The following is a 24,757-nucleotide window of genomic DNA, read 5'->3' as shown; positions in this document are numbered from 1 at the left end:
TATACTCGTATACATTATACACGTCATGTTGTCCACTGCATGTTACCCATCATATGTTATGCACGGTATGATATAAATAATGTTTTCTGACTGCATTATCTCGCTCAAAAGCCTCATAGTCCAACATATGTGACTAATTACTTTCACGCTCACATTAGTTCACAGCACAGCTGCGTTGCATAACATCTGTTTGATAATATTAGCCATCGCCTCTCAATAGCAGCAGCGCAGACATGTATACTATGTTGACACGGTGGAATTCATGCATTTTTGAGGGATTTATTGAGGAGAAAATGGAAGTAAATGGAAATTGAAGTCGAATATGTTTTGTTCAGCCTTATTGAACGTAATGAAATCTGCAAAATATGTTTACATTATTTTTGTCTTTCGGTTATAATTGACTTAATTGAATATTGCACAGCTTAAAATGGTTCTTCTCAGTTTACTGTAACACATAAAAAAAAGCCTGATATGTTTTTTATGAATGAAGTGACAAAATAATAATTTTCCAAGCACACATTGTTATTTGTAACGCAATAAACTAAAAGCAGTAATTAACCCCGTCATTACACACCGTATCACCACATGCACCCCATATCACCACCGACCTCCGTATCACCACCAGCCCCCGTATCATCACCACCTATGTATCATTACCACCCCTGTATCATCACCACACTCTGTATCATCACATCCAAGTATTAGTACATAAAGCGTGCGTGGATGACAAACTGACGACTGTCCTGCCTGTACCCTACAATAGCGTGACCGCAGTTCGCGTTAACTATTAATTTAGCGCGTGGAGTGCTGCTTCTGCTCGCTGATTGGTTGGAAAAACGACAATCACGAGGCATACACGGCCTAGGCCAGGAGGCCTACGGGGGTTTATCGGCCGTCATAGACCGTGGCGGTAAGGCCGCAGCGGGGGGCGTCGCAGCCAGCGCATGCAAACGGCTCCTGCCAACACGGAACATTAGGACGACAAATAATCCACAGGAAACAAATGATGCATTTGAGAGTATTCCAGAATACTGATGCAGTTATATAAAAAAGAAATTTTATCTATTTAATGTTTTCATTGCATTTCCTGTTGCTACTGTACCTATATATTTATCTTGTTTCTGTACGTTTTTTTGTGGTTCCGCCATTAATTTCCGTTAGCTCATATTCGCGGCAGAAACGGATTTAGCAGATACAAAAGTATGCAACATATCTAGATTCCTGACCTCTCTTTCTACTTTTGACCGACGTTTCTGTATTCATTTCTTCGTTCTATTCACTTCACTCAATTGTCATCACGCGTGCTCACCCGCGCATTACGCTCCGCACAGACTTATGACGTTTACCTGTAGATTCTTAATAGATTTTCATCTACTGCGAATAAATTTTGTCTGCCGCCTGACCTCGTGTCATGGATTTATTAAATGACGCATGGCGTGTATAAGATCATTTCATCAGTCGAGACTTGACCAAACATATTACATTTGCTTCTTTCATTATCAAGCTAACATATATAGACCTCAATTCTCAATAAGATTGAACTAAGTCTTGTAATTCAAAGTAAAGAATGCAATGGTCGTATAGCAAGCATGGATAGCATTAACCTTCTTTATATGCTCACCAACTCGTGTTTAGAGGCGGCCTGCAGACATCATCTTATTCTTGATCTTGCTGACATGTGTCTGACACATGACTATATATACTGTATATATAGTCTTATATTGACAGTGCAATGCTAATGTTTTATTGCAGGTGCAGATCACATGACGAGCGGAAAAATTGATGCTTGTCAGCTTCTATATACTCACAGATATATAATGCATGTGTCTGGCTTCAGTACGTATGGACATTTATGTGTCGAGCTAACAAAATCTTCATTGTGGTCTATCTTGCCCGACACACTTCAATAATTCTCACCTCCATTTCATTGTTCACAGAGCTCATTTCATCTGTTAATGAATACTTTCAGATTTCTTCACTGTACAAACAAACCAATTCCGAATAAAAACATTTCCACTCTTCAGAGAGGTTTTAATTCCTCGTGTCTGTTGTTCAAATTTTCAGGAAAGTATATATCAGCTTTCACCGAATATGATTTTCAGTTCTTGAGGAGTTGTAACTTAATTGTGCTTCGCAAATAATTGTGCAAATCGCTAGATTAACTACAGTAGAAATTCTTCATAAAGAAAAACGCAGGAAAGGACTCGTAACCTTGGGAACTGGAACGAAAAGTGACGAAATATTTTGTTCAAATACGTGAGAACCACCGCATGCAAATGTTATTCGTGTCAGTTTCTCACGATTTAATTATTGCTACATTGCCCAACGTACGCATCTGCATGGGCGTATTACTCAAATCTTATTCTTGAAGACACTCACTCGATTCTAACCTTCTAATAAATATTAATAATAATTTAATAAGAAAGATACATATATTCATCAGCTTCTCACGACTATCAGTTAGTCGATGCCATAGAGCTGCTTTTCATTCTACAAGAAACACATTTGCATGGATGCCCTCGAATACGTTGTAAATTAATGATGAACATTAAAATTAGCAGCATATTTTAAAAGATTTCCATAACGGTATTATATAGTGCATCTCATAATTGGTGAGAGGATGTGGCCCTTCACACTAGGAAAACAGCAGCCTTATATCAACAGAGAGACGTCAGTCTTCTGTGGCCACCGTTAATACGGCTATAAAATGTGTTCGCCACTGTCGGTTGAGAAGCACACGTCAATATTGTTTTCGTATAAAACTCGCTCCACGTGCACATTTTGCGCGGTTTGGTGCACTCAAAGTTAAGGCATTTATTGAGACCTAGGGAGGCAGGTCGTGCATCGATTTCCATTATGGCATCAAAGGGACATGCAAGCGACCGCTGTAATCGCGTCCGACTTAAACAACTTCGCATGCGCACATCAAGGAGAACGTCAGGCCAGCCATTGAGTTTCAATGAGGTTTTTGTGTGCCTAGCGAGGCTCGGTTTTCATTTTGTTGGGTCTGGGCTGTCAGTGCACAATGGCGCAGCAGTCTTGTGACTGTGAAGGCCAATTATATCCAGATTTGGCCTGAGCCACGATGACAGCGAAGCTTTTGCTTTGATGGCGTGCGTGTGGGAGTGACTGCGTGATGGTTCGCGTCACGCCACACGCCGCGCTCGGTCTGGGGGCCGATGCATGGCTGTGGCACAAATTTAACGCTGAAGTAAATCCTTGACATGGTCTAGGGTCTAGACCCGAGGTTAATATCAAAACACACCTCAATCCAGAATGTCAAGAAATAATTTTCAATATTATTAGAATATCCGGGATAGTCTGGATAAAGAGGCCTAGCTAGGGAACCTCAATATTCTCTTCTCCCTCGAATCGGTTGACATGGGGCCAAGTCGAGCCATTGGTAAATAACTGAAGCCACAGGGTTGTTCATTATATTTATCAGCATAAAAATACGCATTAGCCGACTCAGAGGAGACTTTATTACGGTCTGCATTAGTTTGTCCTGCATTTAATCAGGTATTTGTTGCCCATTACGCCCATTACGGTCATTATCACGTATAGTGAGCTACGGCAACAACGGCGGAGTGTTACGGCTGTACGCATCACCGTAGTGCGTTACGGCTGCTGGCATCACTGTAACACGTTACGGCTGCAGGCATCACTGCAACGCATTACGGCTGCTGGCATCACTGTAACACGTTACGGCTGCTGGCATCACTGTAACNATTAACTCGCTGTAACATCAGTGTTCATATTGCCACAGCAATCAGCTCGCTGCCAAGAAGGGCCAATCCAAAAAGCAGATCTTATTCACATTATTGACCATCTTGAACATTTCGAAGAAATTTTTTTATTATATATGAGATTCGGCTTACCTGTAGCTTACCTGCATACTCTCCGAGACTGGAATCAAAAAGCCATGCATTTTATGCCCTTGTAAGGTTCTGACTCGGATTCACTGTCAAGATAACGTAATTAAAACAGATAAGCGAACAAACATAATGCTATACCTGTCTCTTATACACATCTGGACGAGCGCTCGCCAATAACTGGGGGGCAGGGCGAGCGCTCGCCAATAACTGGGGGGCAGGACGAGCGCTCGCCAATAACTGGGGGGCAGGACGAGCGCCTGCCCCCCATAATAATATACAATATATTATAATATATAATATATTGTATATTATATATACAATATAATATACAATATTATATATAGAAATAATAACATATAATAATTAGTGTAAATAATAGATATCTTGATTTACGGGGGTACGGTTTAGCTGAGGCACGCACTGCACTCTCCATTGCTGCGTGAGGGTAAAAAAAACCGTGGCGCGGCTTTTTTTTAACAACAGCGGCTGCGGTTGATGAAGCCGCGACCCGTTCCGGATAAAAATTGATCTTCGTATATTTCTTTGTGCTCCAAAGTGGCACGTCACTCCATAGAAGCTGCCTCGTTTGTCGACGGCAAACACGCAGCAACATCAGCAGGCGAGAGCCGTAGTTTTTGTTTCCTTGCATTACGCATACATGAACGGGAATAAATAATATTAATCAAATAGTATAATAGGGGTAATAATGATAGTAAAGCATGAATAATAGAGCGTGCGCCTGTGGAATAAGTATACCTACAGAAATAAGTAAGTTAATGAGCCTACCTATTGCAAACCGACGATAACATTTAATATCCAACTTCGTTAAAGAAATTAATTACCTATATACTGATATTGACTGATGCGCTTGACGTGGATGTTACCATAACCATATTAATATTTGGATGGATACAAATTGCAAATATATACTCTGAAGTATTATAATAGCCGCTAAAATTATAAGAGATCAATTGTACCTTGAACGCATCAATGCAAAGTGCATGGAAATGAAGAAATTCGCACCTCACAAGACTCACGCATCGCCGCCCGCCGAAGCGCGATACAAGCCCGGAACTAAGAGTGTTTATCAGGAGCGTTTCCTTTAGGGTTGTCTCGAGTAATCAGGACCGAGGCTCAACGTAAGAATTATAGTCCGCTTCTGTGCTCGCTAATAAGCATAAACACACGTCAGTCCCGGCACAAAAACTGCTCGTGTCACATCTGTGACCCGTCTTGAGATACGGCGATCACATTCACGAGTCAAGCGCCGTACAAAAGCAACCCTGAGCGAGCTTTATCGCAGTGAGCACGGCAAGAATCGCAGCTAGTGAATAACGACGAGTATAATCATTTGCATGTCATAATCTATGCAGCTACGCAGGAACAGATCTATTATTATCGTGCGGGAAGAAGGCGATGTCAGCGCTCAAAATATGAACGATGATCACGATGTTTATCTTTAAATAGAAGTGGAGGATAAACAATCGAGTAGAGCGTTTATCGCACCGTAGGAAAGAAAAATCCCGACTGTTACAATTAAGTGAATATTTGCATAATGACTTCCAAGTCGCACAAGTGTCAGGCTCAGTAATTACAGGAGAAGATTTAGTGATGCTCCTGAGACCAGAAAGTGCTAAGTTTGTGCGCACTCGACTGGCCGCCCTCAAGTTCGTTCTATGGGGACTGGCCGCGCAAGAACATTTTGGCGCCAGAGATTTGGGACTTGGAAATAATTGTCTCGTAATACCATACGAATTCTCCAGTAACCTATTTATGCTGAGGTAATACGGAATAATCCAACTCAGCTCCCATGCAACTTGACAAATATTTTCTGGTAATTTGTTATGTTTTCATTTGAGCAGCAAAGTGTTATCTCAAGGTAAGCGTGCAGGCGGCACGACAGGGCACCGTGAAAATGGTAATAAATAAATTAACAATTTGTCGAGTTTTAGATTTGGGCCCAAAATAGAGAAGTCCTGGAATAAATATCCTAGAATTGGGACAAAAATTAAGCTTAAAATCGGTATTTAGGCACTTCAAATCTAATTTCTACACTTGACGAATTTAAGCTTTTCTCTTGAATGTCTTCAAGCATAACAGTAACGAACCGTCTTCGTCGTTGGCGACAACCATGAACGCCTGAACTCGGTCTTTATCATAATTAAGTTATTACAAGTCACCCAGATTGACAGCATTTGCTTCAGATTTTCCTAGAGATCTTGACTACCCTGCAGGCTGATTGAATCCTATAGAGATATTCCTCGAAACTAAGTAACAACCAATAATTTCCCTAACAAGGCCACTAAGCTCTACACGTAACAAAGAGATAGCAATCAAGCATACAAGGTTACCATGACAACATAATGAGTCGTTATGAAGCCCTTATCGCAAAATGTTATTGATGCTTAAAATATCGTGGGACGCATCGTATCGGAGCGTACAACGCGTCATAAGACGTTCGTCTGGAAGCGCGTAATGACGAGCCTGACGTGTAGGATGATTGTGTATAATCATAATTAGAATAATATTATGAATGAGCAGACATGTCTTTGTGAGAGTCTGCTGTTCGCTCTGATTTTATAGCGGTTATTAATAACGTACACAGTTTGTAATTACGTATCTTGCTACCATTTGAATGATCTCATAATCGCATAGTGTAATACTGAAACGATAGCTGGATCAGTGTCAGCGCCTCGCAAGAACGGAACTGGAACTTGTCTTGTAACCATAGCAAACACAGCTGCTCTGCCACAGCAATCAGCTCTCTCACTTCCACAGCAGTGGGCACAGTGCCACAGTAATCAGCACGCTGTCACAGACACAAAGTTGCTCTGTCACAACAATTAATTAACTCGCTGTAACATCAGTGTTCATATTGCCACAGCAATCAGCTCGCTGCCAAGAAGGGCCAATCCAAAAAGCAGATCTTATTCACATTATTGACCATCTTGAACATTTCGAAGAAATTTTTTTATTATATATGAGATTCGGCTTACCTGTAGCTTACCTGCATACTCTCCGAGACTGGAATCAAAAAGCCATGCATTTTATGCCCTTGTAAGGTTCTGACTCGGATTCACTGTCAAGATAACGTAATTAAAACAGATAAGCGAACAAACATAATGCTATACAGAACAACAGGAAGGGGCGTCAATTTTTAGAGTTGCGTTGTGCTCAAAAACTGACGACAATATGAAATGAATATTCAGGGTATAAGTGTCAGATACAACTGGCCTCTAAGAAAACAAAATTCTGAACCACTCCATGTATATACCACTCCAGCTACATATATGTCAGATGTAGCTCCAATGAAAAAATCTCAACAACAATATTTCTCCGCGACACAAATGTATGGAAACGAAACAATGAGAAGTAACTAACTATAGAACAGTGTTGGTAGTTCTCTGACTGAGTAAGTGATACTCAAATTTGCTTCAGTACAACGGAGTAGTTGCGCAAGTCACGGTAGCTGATTATTTCAGTTTTCAGCTTTTGCAGAACGAAACTACAAAGGCATATCTGATGGCCATGTTAATCGTTTACAACTGTCACACATGCAGGTAGACAGCAGGTGGGTTTTAATTTCACTGCAATTTTTCTTTCGGCCGTTGGCAATACAATTATCATACTTTTAGTTCTTCCGTCTAGTTATCGCCATGAGGTATATTGTATTGTGGCAGTTTTGAAACATGTACTGAGAGCAAGGAGATTAATTATAAAATTACGCGTCCGTTATTATGCATTGCTCAGCGCTGGACTTCATCACACCTCCAGTTACCTAGAGCATCGCCTCAACGGGAATCATAACTTAATTATGTGCTGTTGACCAACAGCGCTTCAGTGGCCCCTTGAATGCGGATAGAGTTTCTAGATAATAAATGGCAGCACAGCGACAGGCTTGCGAAGCGACAGATGTTAAGCATTAACGTAAGCACTCGTTATTGCATTAATCAAGGCAGTTTTTGCAGCACACATCATGCGTGTTGCGATGCAAACACTTCTTTTCTGTTGCCTCTCAGGTCGGCGATGCAAGTGTCGTTCGGTGCACGCAGGCGGCGATTAAGTTATTAAGTAGCGGCGCAATTTGAAGGAAATGGAACTGTCATGCGGCGTCGCGGCGAGTGACCACAAGGCACCATTACTCGCTGATGTTGAGGTACACGCAGCCAAAACACTTCCATGACGAGTAAATGACACCACTCCTGCGTAACCGAAGATAACCATCGTCCTGACGACACGTAACTCCTCGTCGCGACTTCGTCACTCTGCGTCAATATTTGACGAACGATTTCACAGCAAATGACGGGGAAGGCTTCGGTTAAATTTGGAGTTACATGGCCGAAAGACAGCGAAAATAAGTTGAATTAGATACCCTGTCATTTGGAGCCATAATTTGCGATCGCAGGCGATGTAGGTATTAAGTGTCCGACGAGGCCCCAGCACAACTCTGATACGAATGTAAAAAGTCCACTACGAGAAATTCTATTGTTAGCTTATTCCGTGCAGTACACTTTTTGATTGATTAGTTACTGGTATTTTTAATGTAGTTTTTGAGTCACCCCTTATGTGACCTCGTGTAGACATGCTACGTGCATATTCATACAATTTCGCGATATACCACGGAGGTGCTTGTTAGTATTAAATTTGTTTATTCATGCCATAATCGTGTGTCCGAATATCAACTGGTTTATAAATATATGTATTTGTATTAATGTTTGTTTCAATTCTTACTTATTTTTGCCATATTTGCGTTATATTCCGATCTGTTAGGTTTAGATTCCTACAAATCTTTATTTGTCTTGTTTGTGCATTTCCAGAGAGGATCCGAACCTGTGACATGATCACTGATTAATATTCAAGGGCTAGCAAGACACACGGCTTATATTTTGCTCTCTTGTATTTATCGTTTTCTATTATTACAGTTTTCATTATTTTTATTCATCCATTGTTTGCCACTATACCCACGACACGATCGAAATAAATATATTAAAAACTCCTTTAGGTAACACGTTTTTGCCTGCAAATTTACGTGCTTAGTGAAGAATAAAAATGACATTAAATACGACATTCATTTTATTTTCAGTGATGTAACACAATTGACAGCTTGCATACGTGGATGTCGAAGGAAAATTTTCGTCGTTATTTTCAATGCAGCAAACTTCAAATTATAAGAAGAAAAAGTTCAGAAAACTATTTTTACGAAGCCATTTTATGAAATTAGAAAAATAAAATTATCGAGCAGAACATTTATCGGATCAAAGTGATTTTTCGTGAAATTTAAATTTTAAATTAACAAATATTTGTAGGAATTGTTAAAGGGTGGACATTCGTTTAGACACATACTATTTCCGTCCGAAAATTACATTTGAACTACTTGACTGAACTTAACCTCAATCCCCTAATTTTGTATGTGAAATTGAATTTTAGTCGTAATAATAAATACTTACTGGCATTATAAGTAATGAGCGAGTGCCGAACAAAAAATAATCAATAAACTTCAATTAATCAAAAGAAAAAAATGATAAATTTTACGGTAGGCATCAAGAAAAAATTGAGACCAGCGAGACACGCAATATGGGACAACATTTTTTTATACATCTAAATACATAACAGCGTAAGATTCTTCTAGCGAATAAAAGCAAATGATATCTAAAACATACGACTAATTTATGTATTATAGGTATCTTTTATTATTCAGAGGTCAATCAGTAACAAAAATTTAACCTCATTCACATCCCAGTTGTCACAAATTGACACGCATAGTTATGGTCAGAAGATCGATGGAAGACGAGACGAGAAAAATGAATGATAAAAATCCATCATCTCGAACTAATCACCATTATTTGTGCTGTCTATAGAACAGCGATTGGCGTAGATGAATGGAATGCTCAAGAATCTGTGATCTAATTTGTATCCTTGTCCGCTGCATCATGAACCACGATAGAAATGTATAATTTGGCTGAGGAAATGATGTTGATTTATAATAGAACTTTGTATTAGTATTCAGTTTAAAGTTCCGAGTCATAGAAGAAATTAGGTCTCTCATTGCGAGTAACAGAATATGATTTATTTGTCAATTAAATTAAAAAATTGAGGCATTTTTTCATGCAAAGAAAGCTTTACATTGCAATACAAATTAATAACACATTAATTCCCACTTAATACCAATACTAATTAATTGTACCTGGAGTCAAGAATTTGTCAAAAAATGTTCCTTTTTTGCGTTTCAGACGACGACGGGAGCGACGCTGGCGACGCGGCGTCTAAGCGGCGGCGGTCGCGCACAAACTTCAACTCGTGGCAGCTGGAGGAGCTGGAGCGAGCCTTCGAGTCCTCACATTACCCAGACGTCTTTATGAGGGAAGCCCTCGCCATGAGGCTGGCCCTCACAGAGAGCAGAGTTGCCGTGAGTACACTGCCAGGTGGTGTTTATGAGGGAAGCCCTCGCCATGAGGCTGGCCCTCACAGAGAGCAGAGTTGCCGTGAGTACACTGCCAGGAGGTGTTTATGAGGGAAGCCCTCGCCATGAGGCTGGCCCTCACAGAGAGCAGAGTTGCCGTGAGTACACTGCCAGGAGGTGTTTATGAGGGAAGCCCTCGCCATGAGGCTGGCCCTCACAGAGAGCAGAGTTGCCGTGAGTACACTGCCAGGAGGTGTTTATGAGGGAAGCCCTCGCCATGAGGCTGGCCCTCACAGAGAGCAGAGTTGCCGNAGAGTCGTGCATTGAGAGTCGTGCATTGAGAGTCGTGCATTGAGAGTCGTGCATTGAGAGTCGTGCATTGAGAGCCGTGCATTGAGGGTCGTGGATTGCGATTCGTGAAACTAAAACTAAAGAAAGTTATGCAGGGAAACCTTGGGTTCCCTTTTGTGCTGATTAAACACGAGACGATGAAACGAACTCAATTTATTAGCAGTCGGAAGGTTTCTATTAAACGATCGGCTAGAGAAAAAAGTTAAACAATGCGCATGGATTTATCAGAGATAATTTTTAAAATTTATCAATCTCTGAAGTAAAAGAAACAGAATGAATATCTTATTGAAGGTATTGAAGGCATTATACGATGCTCCTACCAAAATACCAGACGAGCTGGGGCAATGCAATGGTTAGATATTTCAAGTTCTTAGGGCAATCCGTTGCAAACGAAAAAATTAAATTGTTAATTTTCGTCTATTAACTAGTGAAATGAGAATGCATCGCATTAACTGTTAAGGAATGGAACAAATAGCTTCTGCGTAGGTGTGAAAAGGCGTTTCAGTGATCCAAGATCCTAAACGGTAGTCATACAGCCAAGCCTAAAACAAAACAAGCACATAAAATTTAAAACTGGGATAATAAATACTATTAGTTTACCGCAATCGCCGCAACCTGGGAGCCACAAAACCCAGCCTGCATCTCAGCAAGCGTTCCAACAGTCACGCTTGAAGCTTCTGAGTCTTGCCTGACGTGTTGACATATTCGTCAAGCAGTCACTTCCTGGCGCAGTCAAGTCACCTTGACAGGAGAACTGGGCGGCAGTTGAACCTCCCAGGCTGCAGTGATGATGGCTCTCCATGAAGCAGTCACTCAACACGGCAGTTGAACCATCCAGGCTGCAGTGATGATGGCTCTCCATGAAGCAGTCACTCAACACGGCAGTTGAAACATCCAGGCTGCAGTGATGACGGCTCTCCATGAAGCAGTCACTCAATACGGCAGTGGAACCATCCAGGCTGCAGTGATGATGGCTCTCCATGAAGCAGTCACTCAACACGGCAGTGGAACCATCCAGGCTGCAGTGATGATGGCTCTCCATGAAGCAGTCACTCAACACGGCAGTGGAACCATCCAGGCTGCAGTGATGATGGCTCTCCATGAAGCAGTCACTCAACACGGCAGTGGAACCATCCAGGCTGCAGTGATGATGGCTCTCCATGAAGCAGTCACTCAACACGGCAGTGGAACCGTGCAGGCTGCAGTGATGATGGCTCTCCATGAAGCAGTCACTCAACACGGCAGTGGAACCGTGCAGGCTGCAGTGATGATGGCTCTCCATGAAGCAGTCACTCAACACGGCAGTGGAACCGTGCAGGCTGCAGTGATGATGGCTCTCCATGAAGCAGTCACTCAACACGGCAGTGGAACCATCCATGGAGCGGCCACAGCAATAGCAACAACCAATAACGCGTTGTTAGAGGTCGCCCTTTATGTCTCTTGGCCAATTACTCGTCATCTAACGACCCACAGGACGCATCTCAGGATACGCCGCATTTTACCGTGGCTCATTAAGTGTCATGTCCATCAATGCTGCAGCGGCCTGGCCTAGGTTTGCATGCCACGAAAAGCTCAACGAACTATATACAACAAAACTTGATGATAATGTTAACAGTATTTATACTTTTACCAGAAATGTTTACATTATATGCTTATGCATATTTAACCATAAAGTTAATAATATCTGTGTCATTGACAATAATATTAAAAGAATGTGCTTATTCAACGACAGAGTGAACAAAGTGTATGAAATTTCGAATCAGAGTAAGACTAATAAATGTGAAACTTGTTCAAATTCCTTGTAATGTTGTGCCGTACAAGATATTCTGCAGCGTGTGAGCCTCAGCAACTTTTTTTGGGCGGGCAAGAATTTGTTTGCAAAATATTTCAATTTTTTATAGCATCCTCTAGCAATTTTTTCGCAGTAACATTAAGAAAATTCATGAGCACAACATTTAGCATGTTTAACATCAAAATTAGTCGCGTGTTGCGCACTGCGAATTGTCGACGGAAGCTGTGTGGTTGGGCTTATTCATTGATGATAATGGGATTCAAGGTTAAATTAGGAAGTGTTCATCTCCACTATTGCCTTCCTTCGCCGTCCACTCCAATTGCCAGTAATTGAACCTGGAACCTCATGCACATACGGAGGTACGGCATGACTATACTACATGTTGAAGATAATAACAATACATTTGATATTGTTCTACATAATCGCTGCTCGGTGAAGACAATCTAATCTCTCCGATGGCATATTTGAAGCTATGGCACCGAAGCGCTGAACGCTGAAGAGACTGAAGCCTTTAATCCACTGCTGAAAACTTACCTCTACTCGCCAATCATATTCACATCTTACCTCTACTGGCCAAGCATATTCACAACATACCTCTACTAGCCAAGCATATTCACATCTTACCTCTACTCGCCAAGCATATTCACATCATACCTCTACTCGCCAAGCATATTCACATCATTCCATTACTCGCCAATCCAAGCATATTCACATCATACCTCTACTCGCCAAGCATATTCACATCATACCTCTTCACTCACCAATCATTACCCAGGAGTAAATCAATCGCTTGTTTTAGTAACATACGGACTGCCACTGATGAAGTCATGACGTGCAGGATGTAATAGCAGCCGTGCTGCGGGTAATGCACCTTCATCACCTGAACCAGGCTCGTTCGTCACCCTGTAATGACAGTTGTCGGGGCTACAGAAACACCAATCAATTAATCTCATGCGCATTGCCTCCCTCATTGCGACCCATAAAACTCGAGGAGGCCCACCGGCCTCCATCATCCGCTTCCTCCACGACGCTCCTTCCTCCTCGTGATGACGGACAATAGCCATGCACGGCTCTTATTGTAATGCGTTATTGTGGTGTTGTTGTACAGCGTTATAGCGTGTTACTGCACGCCTGTTGTTGTACAGCGTTATGGTGTTACTGCACGCCTGTTGTTGTACAGCGTTGTGGTGTGTTACTGCACGCCTGTTATTGTACAGCGTTATGGTGTGTTACTGCGCGCCTGTTATTGTACAGCGTTATGGTGTGTTACTGCACGCCTGTTAATTATTGTACAGCGTTATGGTGTGTTACTGCACGCATGTCATTGTACAGCGTTATGGTGTGTTACTGCACGCATGTCATTGTACAGCGTTATGGTGCCGTGTTACTGCACGCCTCTTATTGTACAGCGTTATGGTGTGTTACTGCACGTCTGTTGTTGTACAGCGTTATGGTGTGTTACTGCACGCTTGTTGTTGTACAGCGTTATGATTTGTTACTGCATGCCTGTTATTGTACAGCGTTATGGTGTTACTGCACGTCTGTTGTTGTACAGCGTTATGGTGTTACTGCACGCCTGTTATTGTACAGCGTTATGATTTGTTCCTGCACGCCTGTTATTGTACAGCGTTATGATTTGTTCCTGCACGCCTGTTATTGTACAGCGTTATGATTTGTTACTGCATGCCTGTTATTGTACAGCGTTATATGGTGTCGTGGTATTGTTGTATGTTATCGTACATCATTATTGTAACGTGTTGTTGTAACGCGTTATTGCGGCTTTCTATTGCAGGGCTTTATTGTGAGGAGCTTTCGATGTTGCACGGAATATTATCACGCACCTGGCCATTGTGTGTTATTGGTTGTTATTATGCGAAAGGCAATCACACGCTCGGGCCGTTTACTTGACGTATAGAGCAACTATTGGAATGGAACTGTTTTTGGTTGATTTACAAAAACAACGTCAAGTTTCCCATCTTGTAAGGAAGCCTAAAGGAAATTTTTCAAACGAAATTTCGCTCTATTAGCGCGAAGTCAACTGACATTATGAAGCTATGGAACTATTTTGTGCAGAAATAAGCGCACGAGTAGCAGCCGTATAAATACATAGACAAAGTCTAGTATGTGTAGACCCTACAAGACGGATTAAGTGTTTCCGGCGAACTCGCGTGATGCGGATGTTTAAGTTTGAACTATAAAAAAAGACTTACGAGTACTTGTTAGTATTGAAAACAACTTTTTAAGCTAGAAAAAACTTGTAGCTCTCGAAGGAGAATCATTGATTTTCTCCTCCTTGCATTCACCTTTGCTGAAATCCGATAAGCTGTTCTGGAGCTGCCTCTAAAGATGGGAAATAATTAATAATTTTTGTATGTGTGAATATCATTTTTCATCGTACATTAGCCAACGTAAATCTATTTTCACAATATGAGCACTGCTATAACAGCGAAGACTAGAAAACATTTTTCGTTCTAATAGGATGTAATTTAAAAGTTGCGAACAAAACTATTCACGAGACCACTATTTTCAACAAGCATTAGCCAAGTTCTGCTCTTCCCATCAATTGAAAATTAAGGTTCACAAATGAATTATTTAATAATCTAGACGTTACTCTTGATAGTCGCTTGCTTGGAGCTGCAAGCAAGTACTGGCTGATCTTAACTCGAGGCTGGCAGGACGAGCGCTTGTGTACCTTATAAAGTCATCAATAAAGGGCAGCACTACATAAGGGCCTGTCACAAGTAATTGATAATGATTGCCGGTTCGCTTCCCGTCGCAGTTACGCCTCCAGATTATAGGTAGAGCGCGTACAGCTCCGAGCTCTGTGGGTCCCTTTAGCGAAGTTTCTACCTTAGCGCCGGCGTGGTCTTCAGCGGTGCTGGGATATGAGAGTCAAGAGAATAAACGTTGAAATAAATAGCGCGCGAAAAACATAAAACTCTCAGTTATATACACTTTGTATAGAGAAATCACATTTGTAATCATTGTGGGATATGTGGCATATAAACAGGTAGACTTCTTATACAGGTATAATATACACTTCTTTGAGAATGATTGGTATTATTAGTTATACACACTTCTTATACATGTTTTATGAAGGCCATATAGGTATATGAAGGCTATACAGGTTTTATGAATATACACTTCTTATAGAGGTTTTCTTACAAAATCATTCGCAAAGGTGACCTATATTGCACAATAAACAAATTTCACTCAACTTTTTTATTTTACTACACTCAATTATTTAACAATTTTTGCCACTTTCAATGCGTACACATTTGAACAAGAGCTAATGAAATCGCAGGGGTTAAACACAGTCTTCGTGTACACGGAGGGGTCGGTGGCGACGAAGTTGCCGGTCGCAGTGTAGTGGTTGGCTCGTCCTCTGCGGTGCCGATATCGACACGGTTAAATTAGTGAGCTGGTTGGTCATACATCACCCAGAGCGGCATTTGCAGCAGCAGTTCCTGCCAACATCGAGCTTGTATCCTTATTTTTCACCCCAATCACTCAGTGTGGTGAGCAAAAAGCAGCCGTCAAAAAACTCATCCGAACCGCCACATTTTCGACCCCTGCTGTATTACAGATCAATTATTTCAGTCTGATCAAACAATTGTTGAAGTCTTCTGACCGCGGCGACTATTTTTAGTACCAACTTATCAAAAGCAAAATGTCACTCACTCACCATTTGGATTCATAAAATACCACCGAAGTGCTGAAAAATCATCGTATCAAAATCGTGTTGCCCTTAATTGTGGTCGTTCAAAGAAGAAATTAACCCATGTGATCACTAAAACATTTTTCATCGTGAACCATAGAGATCACGAAGTTCAATAACATGATAATTATTATTTATAATTCATTGCATCGAACATTATTTATCAGCTCAACGTGCTTAAGACAGAAGGTAACAACACTTGCGGTTCCCAAGCCTGGGCCAATACATCGAAGGTCTGTCCGTGTGTGCCGGTAATTAACAGGTCGAGCTTTTGAAGTCACTAATCGTTGCTTGAGGGGAGGAGTCATCCATCAAGGTTTGGATGGCGTAATCTGCGGCTAAACCCTGTACAGTCACTGGTAGTAACTTGGCAGCGACTGTACCCACTCAACTGCGAACCATGTACATGTTGTACAGTCATTGGCGGCGGCGACTGTAATCATTCAACAAACTGCTTGCAGCAAAAATAAAATCGATCATTTAAAAAAAATGTATGATGGTGTTTGGAAAAACACACTGAAGGAGCATCGTTCAATTGAATTTAAATATTCAATTATAATTGCCGTAATTCGTATTTGGGAAAATTTTTTAATTAAGTCATCAATAAATTGCAAGTAGCCCTCTGACATCCGAGGACGGGCGGGCAACATCGCGCCAGACCAGTTTAGTTGTTATGGGTTTGCCAGGAAATGTTCGCCTTGCACACAATGGATTTGTGCAATTTTCCTAACATCAAGTCTTCTTGCGAGGACATGAAACTATGTGCACGGAGGCGCATATCTTTCAAGTTTGACAGCGCATAAGAATGAAAAAGAATCGGGAAAGCCAAATATTAAATATTTTGAAATTAAATAAGGTTTTTAGGGAACTAATTAGCTGTTGCTATAATGACGCAGCAATTAATGAGAGGTACACATCACATCATTCGCTCTGCACATTATTTGGTGATAAGCCCATCATATCAAGTCACCGCGTTCATATATATGCCACCTATCTTCAAAACAAGTGAACAATATTGACCAAGTAACTTTCAAAAAAAATTGAAAATTATTTTATATCAGTAAAATGCAAAGAAAAGCGTTCCTGATCAGCATTATGTGCCGTCTTCTCTAATGGTGGCGCGTTTAGTGCAGTAGTGAAATTACGATGACGACTAACACTTCACAGACTGTCGGTAAACATCCTACGCGCATCCCCTTTTCTAGTGTCCTCTCTTCTCGTGTCCCCTCTTCTTGTGTCGCCTCTTCTCGTGTCCCCTCTTCTCGTGTCCCCTCTTCTCGTGTCCCCTCTTCTCGTGTCCCCTCTTCTTGTGTCCCCTCTTCTCGTGTCCCCTGTTCTCGTGTCCCCTGTTTTCGTGTGTCTCTTCTTAACGTGTCCCCCTCTTCTCGTGTCCCTTCTTCTCACATCACCCTATTCCCCCCCAGCCCCCGTGACGTTTTCCTCTTCCCCGTGACATCCTCCCCCGTGACACCCCCAGCCCGCCATGCAAAGCAGTCTGGTCAGCGGTAACCTGCGCCCGTCGGCCGGATGCATAGCGCCATACGCAGCCATGTTAACATAACCATTAAATTCATAATGCTCGCTTCGACGTAATAACCACAATTTGCTGGCCGATTAACAGAATTAGGAGAAGATGGCTAAATTCAGCGAGTGAGTGGTAGGGTTTATGTGGAGTAATGGCTTCTGAAACATCATGTACATGCTTGATAATTACCGTCCTCATGAAGCAGTCATACTAGTCAGCGCTGTGCCAAATAATTCCCCCCGCGACTTAGCGTTGCATCCTGAGCTCCTACACTGAAGTTTTTGCTTCATTCGACCATGCAAATTGAGTTCTTACGTAGGTTTTCCTGTGGGGTTTCTTAAGCACTGAAATTATTCTTGCCTTGGTACTTGTATGGTTTCCAGTCCGTTACATTCAACATAATTTCAGGGAATGTCTGAATATCCATCTTATACTTAGGAGTTTTAACCTGTTTTTTCCATGACAGTCGACCGATGCGCACCCATAATCATTAATGTTAATATGTTATGTATTTCTGTAAAAGAACCAAGGATTTTAACAAATTTCCAGAAATGATATCACTAAGGAAGATTATTCTTATTGGAATAAGAATTAAAATTCCAGGGACAAAAGTTCCATCAAACTAGATTTGAGGGATTAAATCCCAAAACGGATCAGAATTCTAGTGGAGTTCAGAGCAAACATCTTCTGCTACACATAATAAGTTCTTCATCATGATATTTTTTCACGATTGTTTTTGTCTTGTCATTACGACATAATGAGAACAAACACTTAGAAATAATAACGTAAAGCAGCATTATAACCGCAACCACTTCTTTATTGCGAGCGAAGGTTGGCATGTTATCGTAAGTGTCACGCAAGCGACTATGCCTTGCTAACGGCCAGCCTTGTCTTGACAAGACAATCGGGTTGGAAATTCTGACGTGTATTAGGCTAAGAAATGAAGTCATTGCTCGTGCTAGTGTGATGAAGTCTGTGGCGACGGTTGGTCTGATTTTATACCCGATAACCAGTTGATTATCTCACCTTTTATATGCCTCGAACTAAACACCTAAAATGTGAGTTTTTTTGCAGGATTACAAACAATGGTTCTGTTAATGAGCTAGAAAAATTATACAATTTATATTCTCGTTGATACGGTAGTCCGTTTCACATCGAAACCTTTTCATGTTGGGCAATATTGCAATATTAAATTATGTTTTTCCTTTTCATGTTTGGCAATAAAATCGTGTACAAAATTGATGACCAACGAAACAAATTGGTCCTAAAATTGAATTACTGCATACACTTTAAATAAAGAACAACGAACGTATTTTTTAGAAGTTGGCAAGTGTGAAGGAGTTTGAGAGCTCACGCGTTGTCTCTGAATCAGATACAGCGGCCAGAGCGTTGCTTAACGCCCGCATATGATATCATTAGCGCACATTAGCACCAGCGGCGCCAGACAAATGTTATACCTCGCCCAATATTAGGGCTGACTGTGATGGGACAGCCACTAACTTGAGGAAATGTGCATCCGCTTGCTGCTGGGCCGCTAATGGCGTCATTGCAACGATAAATAATCCACCCTTCCACCTCCTGTACTGCTGCTGCTTTCCCCACCCTTCCACCTCCTGTACTTCTGCTGCTTTACCCACCCTTCCACCTCCTGTACTGCTGCTGCTGCTGTACCCACCCATCCACCTCCTGTACTGCTGCTGCTGCTGTACCCACCCATCCACCTCCTGTACTGCTGCTGCTGCTGTACCCACCCTTCCACCTCCTGTACTGCTGCTGCTCCACACGTACACGTACAACATACCTCCAGTCCCCTTGCGTACAACAGCTGGTACACTCGCCTTTCTCCGTCGTACAAAGCTATTAGTATTATACGGCCCCCCTACCTCAATTCCTCATTTTCTGTTGTTGCCTACACATTCTTCCTTCTTATCCGCGGCTACTTCATCAACTCAGCCACCCCCAATATTGCAGCTTCATACCTTGTGTGCTGCAACGGGTTCTACTGGCTCTTCCTCCATCACCCATCAAGCGGAAACAATAGCTGCTACTCAAGAAACACATATACGCGTCTACTTGTGCATCCTGGTCAACGCCGGCTAAACCATTGCATCAATAATAAATCGAACGTTCTAAGTATATATGATAACCCTTATAACAGGTACCGAACGACCGTTTGAATCTTCCCCATCTCCGGGGATCGTTTATTTGTCGCAAAGTTGACCTCTAGTAACAAGGCATGTGAAATAGAAGTCCAGACCATTTGATTTGACCAGATCATTTTTCTTGTCCGTTGCTATAGAAGTATTCGAGACAATCCGAGAGGCAAAAGAAGTCAAATACAGTATTTTGAGACTTTAATTGGATTTTATTCCTTTGTGCAGGTTTGGTTCCAGAACCGTCGGGCGAAGTGGCGCAAGAAGGAGCAGACCCGCAAGGGCCCTGGCCGCCCCGCCCACAACGCGCACCCCCAGACGTGCTCGGGGGAACCAATCCCCCCCGAGGAGCTGGCGAGGCGTGAGCAGCACCGCAAGGAGAAGAGAATTCAGAAGCAACTCGAGCGGCAGCAGCGCAAGCTCGCCCTCAAGGGCGTCCATGTCTCCATCGAGCAGTTGCGCAAGGAGTACCGCGCTAACGGCGGCAAGCCTGAGCGCGAGATCGACGTGGTCGGCGACGACGACTCGGATGACGCGAGCAGCCATGACGAGCGACATTTTCATTCGAGGCTCGAAATGACGTCGAGTGAAATTTCTTCCTCGTCTCCCGATAACAACCATTCCTCCCCGCGTCCCACAACCCCACCGAGCCCCATAAGTCCTCCTGCTAAGCGTCCTCGTCCATCAGCATTTTCTATAGCCTCCCTGCTGTCGTTATCGGACCGACCCGCTTCCCCATCCCCCCAGTCATCGTCTATATCCCCCAACTCCCCACCCAGAGAGAAAGACTCCAACTCTCCCCCACGCTCCCCTCGCTCCCCCAATCCTTGTGTTCAGTATTCCCCCACTAGGAGAGCTTCTTTGTCCTCAAGTCCTCACCCCACACCCCCTTCATCCCCGGGGGTTAGGAGGAACCAGTCTACTGAGCTTACGCCTCCCCCCGTGTGCAGTATAGCCTCTACCTTGTCGCCTGCGGTGCAGTAAGGCTGCTCATTTGTCTTATGTAAATACCTGTACAATTCTTATACATCAATAGCCGCTGCAACTACATAGAGTATTTATAATAATATTTAAGAATACAAGCATACTCCGTAACATCGATCGTACCCATAAACTAGTGAACAATCACGGGCAGTTGTCTACCAACAGCCCATCTCAGAATTCAGGAGACAAAATTTCATTTATAAACATTGCTATTTATTCGAGATTCTACAGCATTAGGTAATTTTCATATGTAAAATTAAAAAAGAATTAGAAACAAACCGTCCCAACTCCTGATAAACGTTTGATCATCTGCCAGTAATTCATCTGGCCTAACCCGTCCATCCCAAGCCTCTCCCTTCTGTAGGAGAGGGAGTGGAGTGCACGCGTCAGCCTACACTCAGATAAATAACTGAAGTTTTATCCAAAATACACAGCGATTTCTCGCTCTTGAGTGGGTCATCCTGACATAGTTTGGCTGCGGGTAAGAAATTGTGTCAATATTTGGACAATATGACCCGTTTAATTAACTAAGTGTAGGCATGGTGCAGTCAGGTTACCGAACCATGCGCTGCCATGAGGTGTCATGCGGTGCTCCGTGCTCTACCACCGTAGAGCGCAGCGAGGCACGCGTCAAACCAAAACTAACTTGATAGATCTGAATTAATATCAAAAATTTAATCTCAACTTCATTTAAAAAATTGCTAATCATTGAATGTGAAACTAGACTTTTAAATGATAAATTACATTTATTTACAATGAATATTCGATGACTGAAACCAAGAATTAATGCTGTAAATGTTCACCGTATCAGCTTCAGATATTCGATGACCCTGCTTTTCTATGACTTTTATTACTAACTTCATTGTAATGCTGTCTTGTTCGTAATCTATTGTAAGATATGGTGAAGTGGCGTACGCATGTAACTATTGTACATATCAATAACATATCAGTGAAGGTTTAGAACGAACCCTTTGTGTTTAAATTTCTCCTTTCTTCTTAACGAGAATTGGTCAATAAAAAGCTTTCCTTATGCGGATGATAGGTAAAACAATTTAAGCAGAAAACGATGTTAAAAACATTTTGTTCATTTTTTAAAAGCAAGTCTATTGACATTTTACAGTAAAACCTTTCTATTCCCTAATTTACACCTAATTAGCAAAATGAAGCAAAACATTAAGAAACTAATCAATGAGATACGCTCTCTAAGTTTGAACAACACTTTTATAAAAAATATCTGCCACCAAAAATTTTTCAGTCACAACATATAGGAGACCCGAGTAATCCACGTACACGAGACCCGAGTAATCCACGTACACGAGACCCGAGTAATCCACGTACACGAGACCCGAGTAATCCACGTACACGAGCCCGAGTAATCCACGTACACGAGACCCGAGTAATCCACGTACACGAGACCCGAGTAATCCACGTACACGAGACCCGAGTAATCCACGTACACGAGACCCGAGTAATCCACGTACACGAGACCCGAGTANCCCAGTGATCCGGGCACGCGAGACCCCAGTGATCCGGGTACGCGAGACCCCAGTGATCCGGGTACGCGAGACCCCAGTGATCCGGGTACGCGAGACCCCAGTGATCCGGACACGCGAGACCCCAGTGATCCGGGCACGCTAGACCCCAGTAATTCGGGCACGCGAGTAAGTCTTCAGTCACAATGAGACCGAAATTGTCATCACTCGCAGGTGGTGACAAGATATCATAATTAGGGACACATGTCGCCACAAAGAAGACGCCATTGTTCGTGCAACTTGTCCAAAGGTTTGCGTGTTTTGTCCGTAATTGTCGGACTAGTTTGTTCAGCACCTCAAAGAAGCCCTAATCATAAGATGGATCCTTCTCAAAACCAATGCAATAGACAAAGTGCGTCGACAAACCACACAAGGACGATCAGTAAAGCTTGTGTGTATTGTGTATACTTTAGCGAGAAATATCTGAAGCGAGGCTCTGTGTGCTGGACTGCTCAATTCATCCAACCTTCCCTTACTCTAATCAGCTAATGACTCTCTCATGGCCTACAAGGCTTTGTGATATCAAACATCTAGTTTCTTTCATCGTGAGATTTTTTTGAAGCGTTACGCACGTCAAACGCAACTTTTAGGATGCGAAACTTACGCAACCAAGTTTGATTTACTACAAACGAGTCGGATAACTCGCACGAACCCACCATAACCTTTACAACACAAATGTCGTTGCCATCAGCAGCTTTCCATGTCATACGTGGCAAATTCAATACAATATAGGTAGTAATGAGGTTATTTGAAGACGACTGCTTATCAAATGAATGATGATATTTCTTAAGACATTGATCCCATGAATCAGCACAAAAAATGCTCATATGCAACCGCTAACCCATTGCTTGCCTCAAACCTTTGTCTCCAAAATGACGGCATCATTATGGCCTTAATGAAGCTTTCAGTCCTTATATTTGATTTGTAATAGAGGGTTTTTCGACGATGAAGTCAACTCACTGCGTGATAAATTATAAGTTAGCGCAAACCAACAAACCCCCATCGTTGAGATGAGATCATAACAGAAATTCAGTTTACTGTAATTCATTTCGGTCCAGGTTTAAAATTAATAACAAGTACGGCCGCCCGACAGGATATCAGAAGAAGCTATTCGACGAGATAGCAAACGTGTTCGAACACTTGTATGGCGTCATGCTATGGTCGCTATAGTAGATCTACCACCAAACACGAAGGACTTCACGTACATGATTCTAGTCTCAACTGGCATAACAACGCATTACATGGCTGCTATACCCTTTGCAAATAGCGCTTGAATCTGTCATTAAATTGATATACATTCTTAGAATGTATATCATTCTAATTGGACTGGTAATATAACATGAATTATATTACCAGTATGCGAATAGGGACTGAAAATGTTTCCCTACTCTGTCAGAATATTGTCGAAGTTATTGCATATTATACATGTAGGAAAGACGCGGCGCATACGTTGGCTGGAAGTGTGGTAAAGAGAGCACCACAAAAACACAAATGCGTCAGAAAAAAATGCGTTCACAAAAACAAAGTAAATAAATGCGTCAGAAAAAATCTACATGCTCTGCTACAAAGTCGCTTTAATTTATTATTCGTTGCAGTTACAATGAATATTGTTAAATTTTTGTCGTAAAACATATTAAATGGGTTAAATTACTTCCCACGAATCAAGAGGCTAGAATTTTCCCTGAAAATCTTTCCTTGAATTTTCCATGCAAAAAATTTGAAAATGATTTTCTAATTTTGCATTCAAAAACAAAAATTCGTGCATTTTGCCCGAATTTTGCTGCACGCTATTTAAATACTTCTTTCAATTAGGGATTTATTTATGAACTTATATTTTACTAAATCAAATACTATATACGTACTTCATGGTATAGCTCTCTTCATTCGCTCATGAATCAAGTGCTGCGACGCAGAGCAGTTCGTTCATTCGACAATATTGCAGTTTATTCACTTTTATTGTGTATACTATACATGCATACATTATGTGATTAAAACACTCTTGTATGTTTACCGAAGCATGTGTGGGAGGGTATAAGTGTGCGTGAGTGGTTGCAGTGCGCACGTGTGATTGGATGTATCTCATACATTCACACGCCTACGTGTATATAATACATTATTAACAGACAACACACCAGACACCACAGACAACATACCACTCCACAGACAACACACCAGCCCGCGCTATCAAGTCATTTCTGTCACTGTAGCTCGCCAAAATACACTGCGCTGCGCAAGCCTCGGTTTTTGAAAGCTCGAAAATTTGTGTCGAGAGCATTGCCTTCGGTTGGTGAGACGTAACTTCTTGTTACTAACAGACAGCCAAACCAACAAGAAAAGTCTCTTGCTTTCCATTGCCTTCACTATTTCTCCATAAATAGCCATCGCACATGAACCGAGATCCTCACCTCAGAGATTGCCAAGAAAAAT

At 42.0% G+C, this 24,757-nt stretch overlaps 1 protein-coding gene across 1 annotated transcript in view; it reads left to right on the top strand.

The window, feature by feature from the left end:
• LOC108669568 (homeobox protein unc-4 homolog) overlaps positions 1-21,765 on the top strand; it is a 30,722-nt gene extending 8,957 nt beyond the window's left edge. The window contains exons 2-3 of the mRNA XM_018156941.2: positions 10,106-10,281; positions 20,043-21,765. Of these exons, the coding sequence (XP_018012430.1) occupies positions 10,106-10,281; positions 20,043-20,798 (932 nt within the window). The 3' untranslated portion in view covers positions 20,799-21,765. The remainder of the gene's footprint in view (positions 1-10,105; positions 10,282-20,042) is intronic.
• The last annotated feature ends 2,992 nt before the right edge of the window (positions 21,766-24,757 follow it).

The sequence above is a fragment of the Hyalella azteca genome, unplaced genomic scaffold (assembly GCF_000764305.2).
Source record: "Hyalella azteca isolate HAZT.00-mixed unplaced genomic scaffold, Hazt_2.0.2 contig3643, whole genome shotgun sequence".
Lineage (NCBI taxonomy): Eukaryota > Metazoa > Arthropoda > Malacostraca > Amphipoda > Hyalellidae > Hyalella > Hyalella azteca.
This window is presented reverse-complemented; position numbering and strand designations above follow the sequence as displayed.